A 4,424-nucleotide genomic window follows, 5' to 3' on the forward strand; every position below is an offset into this window, starting at 1 on the left:
CAGAGCTTCTTGGAATTTCATTTGCCAAATCTAAAGGTAACCTACCAACCAGCTTAATGACTTCTAAAATTCTACCAGCTTCAAATGGATTATTGAAAAATTGTACTGAAACGGACAAGTAAAGATTTTAAACATCTTAACTCTTCCATACATAACATTTAACTTGAAATGAGGTATGACAGCATTCAAAGACCCACTGCAAGCTCTGGGTGATAAAAGGGAAAACCCCAAATTAGCCACAGTTAAATCCAGAGGCACAGAGGAGCGGCTTACATTGTGGGAAAGGGGCAACATTATGAAAACAATCTGTACAGACTTTGATACTTTTTGCAGGGAACACTGACTCTCAAAAAGTTCTTTTCTGCAGGGTGTCACAAGAGGACCTGTGTGGATTACCCCATGCTGTTCACACCAGACAGAAGAAAAAAAAGAAAGAATTAATTTATACTGTGGGATTCTAAACCCTTGCAGATATAGGACTCATTAAAATATCACTCGGACAAAACTCCCGCTGAAATCAGTGGTTGCACTGGTTAACCAAGTTACAAAATCCAAAAAAATGGGAAATGAAGAAGGATTTGCTCCCAGGACTGCAAGGTTTTCGAAACCTATAAACTGACCAGATCAGTCGTTCCAGGTTTTGGAAATTCTGAGCACACAACACCTGCACCGTTGGGTCCGTGTGTTCTGATTCTGTAACTTTTTTTCACAGATGCAGCCCTAATGATTTCAATTAATTTATACAAGTAAGAAATGATTACTTGCACCACTATGCTAGGCAAGATTAAGCTACATGCAAAACTTTATACATAAAATCCCCACAACCACAGGCTTATCCTCAGTAGTGACTGGACACGTCTACATGTGCCTCTTTTAAGTGGGTTTAGTCTAAAATCGTCATTTGAAGGCACATTAAGGACACGTTTCTATGCATGCGTGCCCTTAATGCACCTTTAAAATGGTAATTTAAGGCTATGTGAGCCTAAATTTGATACCTGCATAAAGCAGGTATCAAATTTAGGCACAAATAGCTACGTTACATTAGCGCATGTGCAGACACACTAATGCACATTAACGCAGTGTGTGTCAATGAATAGACACTGTGTTAATGTGTATTAGTGCATCTGCACATGTGCTAATGCAACTTAGCTATTTGCATCTAAATTGAATGCACCTTAATGCACATTAACACATCCATGTGTAGAGGCACGCCTAAATCGCCTTAATGCGCCTTAAGCAAAGGTGCATTAAGTTTAGGCACACGCAAATACACAGGCCTAATGCTGGATAGTGTGGGCAGACACGCCCACAGTATCCAGCATTAGGCCTATGTGGTCAAAGCAAGCATATGTATAAAACTGCAACCTCGAGGGGCTACTTAAAGGAGTAAAGTTACTTTTATGCAGGTTTGATCCTAACTTGATTTATCCACTGTTAATAGTTCCCTCTTTTTGGATTTAAACCCTCTCAACTCCAGAGCATTTTTTAACTCAACTTCGCAGGATATTTTTATGTAATTCAAGGAAACCACACTTTAGAACGGTACTAAAGTATTTTTACTCTTGGAAGTGAGCTACAATTTGCCTACAAGCATCTAACAGAAATAAACAGCAACAAATGGCAAGCCTGCAGCTCAAAGCTGTCCCCTCCTTCAGCCCCCAATTATTTTAATAAATTAACCTGAACAGTTGTCTGTAAAATATACAACTAACTGCTTTTAGATGAAACTGTTTTTTAAACTCAGCTATGTGGTGTACCTGGGGAACAGAAAATATGCAATTAAAAACATGAATAGGAAAACTTGTATTTTGAATGTCCTCACAGAATTTGTAAAAATATAAATATTTTGTTAGTGTTCATTTTCACAATAGAAGTGCATCTACAGATTATTCACAATGTGACAGTTTATTAAAACCACTCCTGAATACTGCTGCTGTTACGTACATACAAGAGGTTTCTTTTAGACATTTCTATTAAAAACCACATCTTTACTTTTTACTGCAGACTCCTCATGACATCTCTTTCATTTATTCACCCAAGACAAGAAGCTCCCTCTAACGACAATGACTTTTTTGGACACAGGCAGAATCTAGCTTTGTATACAAAAATATGGTTTCCCCCTTGTACACTGTCTTTCAGAATTTTAAATAAATTCAATTTTTGCATTCAGGCCATTATTTTGTCACCGGAGAGTATGTGCTTTGCTCTTTCATTCATTATATTAATTCAAGGATTAAGCAAAACGTATGTTAAAGTAAATGTAAAAAAAGAAGAAGAAAGGGAAATGGGGAAAGATTTTATAGAAATATCATATTTGGCCATATCCTAGAGCCAAGCTTCAGAACATCTATCACACAGCAAAGCCTTGCTTGTACAAAGACTGAGATAAACATTTTGGTTCAATGTTTCCATTCAGTTAAATCAAAGCTCACCAGCACTTCTGAAAATAAATAACTATTTCCTTGTGGAAGGTAATTAAATAAACCTTTTGCATCTTAACAGCATATTTAATATAGTATCTATCCTACACAACTAAATAAGCTCGCTCTTCTGCTATCCTTTTGTATCAGAAACCTGCTTTAAAACTGTATTTCCACTTAGCCTGCCTCCGCTTGAGTACTCCAACCAATTCTAAAATACAGCAGAGGGGCACTGTTTCAGAAGAACTAGGGGTCACAAAATGAATAAGTAGGAAGTTTAAAACCAACAAAGGGAATTTCTTTTCCACACAGTAATTCAGTTAAACTATCTGCCAACAGATGGGGTGGAAGCTGACAGTTGAGGCAGGTTGGAAAAGGGACTGGGCACATTCTTGGAGAAAAGAGGCATCGGTAGCTATTGAGCAGGGGAGTGAAGGGCACAGCCCCTGAACAGACTTGCCCAGACCTAGAAGGAGGCTGCAAGTGAGAGAGGAACAGTGGGGGAAAAACCCGGATGGGACCCAATTCGCTCTCGCTTTCAGCAGCCCCTCCCTGCCCCTGTGTGGCACAGGGCTGGGCAAGAGAGACCTGTGGGCTGACCCAGCAAATAGCAGCTCTTTTGGCCCCTCTCATAATCGGGGCGTCTAGACTCCAAGCTGCTCCAGATCCTGCTCTTCAGCATCTAACTTTCGCGCCTACCCTTGTAGACTCAGAGCACGTGGATTCAACAGAACGGAGGAAAAAGCAAGCACGTGTTTAACACCCGCACGGGAGCGCCGGATCCTCTCCCTACCGCCTTCCCTGCCCCCAGGACCCCAGCGCCCGTGGCCCGGCCCGGCCCGGCTCGGCCCGCGGCGCCGCGCCACGTGGCCGGCTCGCGGGGGGCAGCAGAGGGCACCGGGGAAGGGGGATCGGGGGCTGAAAGCGATTCCCAAAGCTTCTCGCCCCCGTGTCTGCTGCTGTCCAGCAGGCTCGAGAGCCGGGCAGGGCAGGGCAGGGGCTGCGAGGCACGTGGCAGGAGCCCTGCAAGAGGGCTGGCGCAGCGAGACCCTGCAGCCGGGGTCTGCCCGCGCCCCGCTCCTCCCCCCAGCTACTTTCCCGGCTCACCTGGGCTGCCATCACCCGCTGCCTCTCGGCGATCAGGCTGCACTTTTTGCACTGGCAGTCCCTCCACATGCAGAACCGCTTGTGCCCTTTCAGGGGCGAGGAGTAGCCGTGGTTCCTGCAGCGGGCACACTTGGGCAGCCGGGGGGACTTCTTCCCCGAGGCGGCGGCTGCTTGAGCCAAGCCCGTGGAGCCCCCTCCAGCCCCGGCAGCGGCCATCAGAGCGGCTGCCTTGCCGAAGCTGCCCATCTTACCCCCCTGGCCATGGTGCTCCGAGGAAGCCGAGGGCTTGCTGAATGAGGACTCATTGGGCATCGTCTCGGCTCGGTGTCGGAAGTGGGGGGAAAGGTGTGGGTTCGGCTTGCGAAGCTCGATTCCTGCCCCAAGGGCAGCTACTACGCAAGTCCTGCTGCGACCAGCGCCCCCCAGCTGTCCTGCTTCGCTTGCCTGCCCCGGGCCTTGGAACGTTCCCTGCCTTCTATGGAACGCTGGAGACTTGGTGGAACCTTCCCCGGGCGGGGGCGGGGCCCGCTGGCCCCGCCCCCTACCCGCCCTCGCCCTTCCCGCCCAGCCCGGCAGGCCTCAGGCCCAGGGTTGGGCGGGCAGCCTGGGGGCCGGTGCAGGCTCGGGCTGCTTGGTAGCAAGCGGCCCTTAGGTCTCTCCGCCCTCAGGGCAGAGCAGTACCTCTGCTCCCTGAAGAGCCAGGCAGCAAATGAGGGTTGGAAGGGACCTCAGGAGGTCATTTAGTAGTCCAGCCCCCTGGTCAAAGCAGAACCGTTGCCAACTAGATCATGCCAGCCAAGGCTTTGTGGTCTTAAAAACCTCCAAGGATGGCAATTCCTCAACCATGAGCAGGGGTCTGCCCTGCTGGCGGCGTGGAGACGCCCCATCCAATCTGAT

At 47.6% G+C, this 4,424-nt stretch overlaps 1 protein-coding gene across 3 annotated transcripts in view; it reads right to left on the bottom strand.

Annotated features, from left to right (window-relative positions):
• DMRT1 (doublesex and mab-3 related transcription factor 1) overlaps positions 1-4,037 on the bottom strand; it is a 122,215-nt gene extending 118,178 nt beyond the window's left edge. For 2 of the 3 annotated variants that reach the window (XM_019517650.1, XM_019517649.1), the window contains exon 1: positions 3,528-4,037. In XM_019517650.1, the coding sequence (XP_019373195.1) occupies positions 3,528-3,839 (312 nt within the window). In that variant the 5' untranslated portion in view covers positions 3,840-4,037. The remainder of the gene's footprint in view (positions 1-3,527) is intronic. The other variant, XM_019517648.1, reaches the window with a different exon arrangement.
• Positions 4,038-4,424: the final 387 nt, after the last annotated feature.

Source organism: Gavialis gangeticus, unplaced genomic scaffold (assembly GCF_001723915.1).
Source record: "Gavialis gangeticus isolate Ggan-Ray unplaced genomic scaffold, GavGan_comp1, whole genome shotgun sequence".
Lineage (NCBI taxonomy): Eukaryota > Metazoa > Chordata > Crocodylia > Gavialidae > Gavialis > Gavialis gangeticus.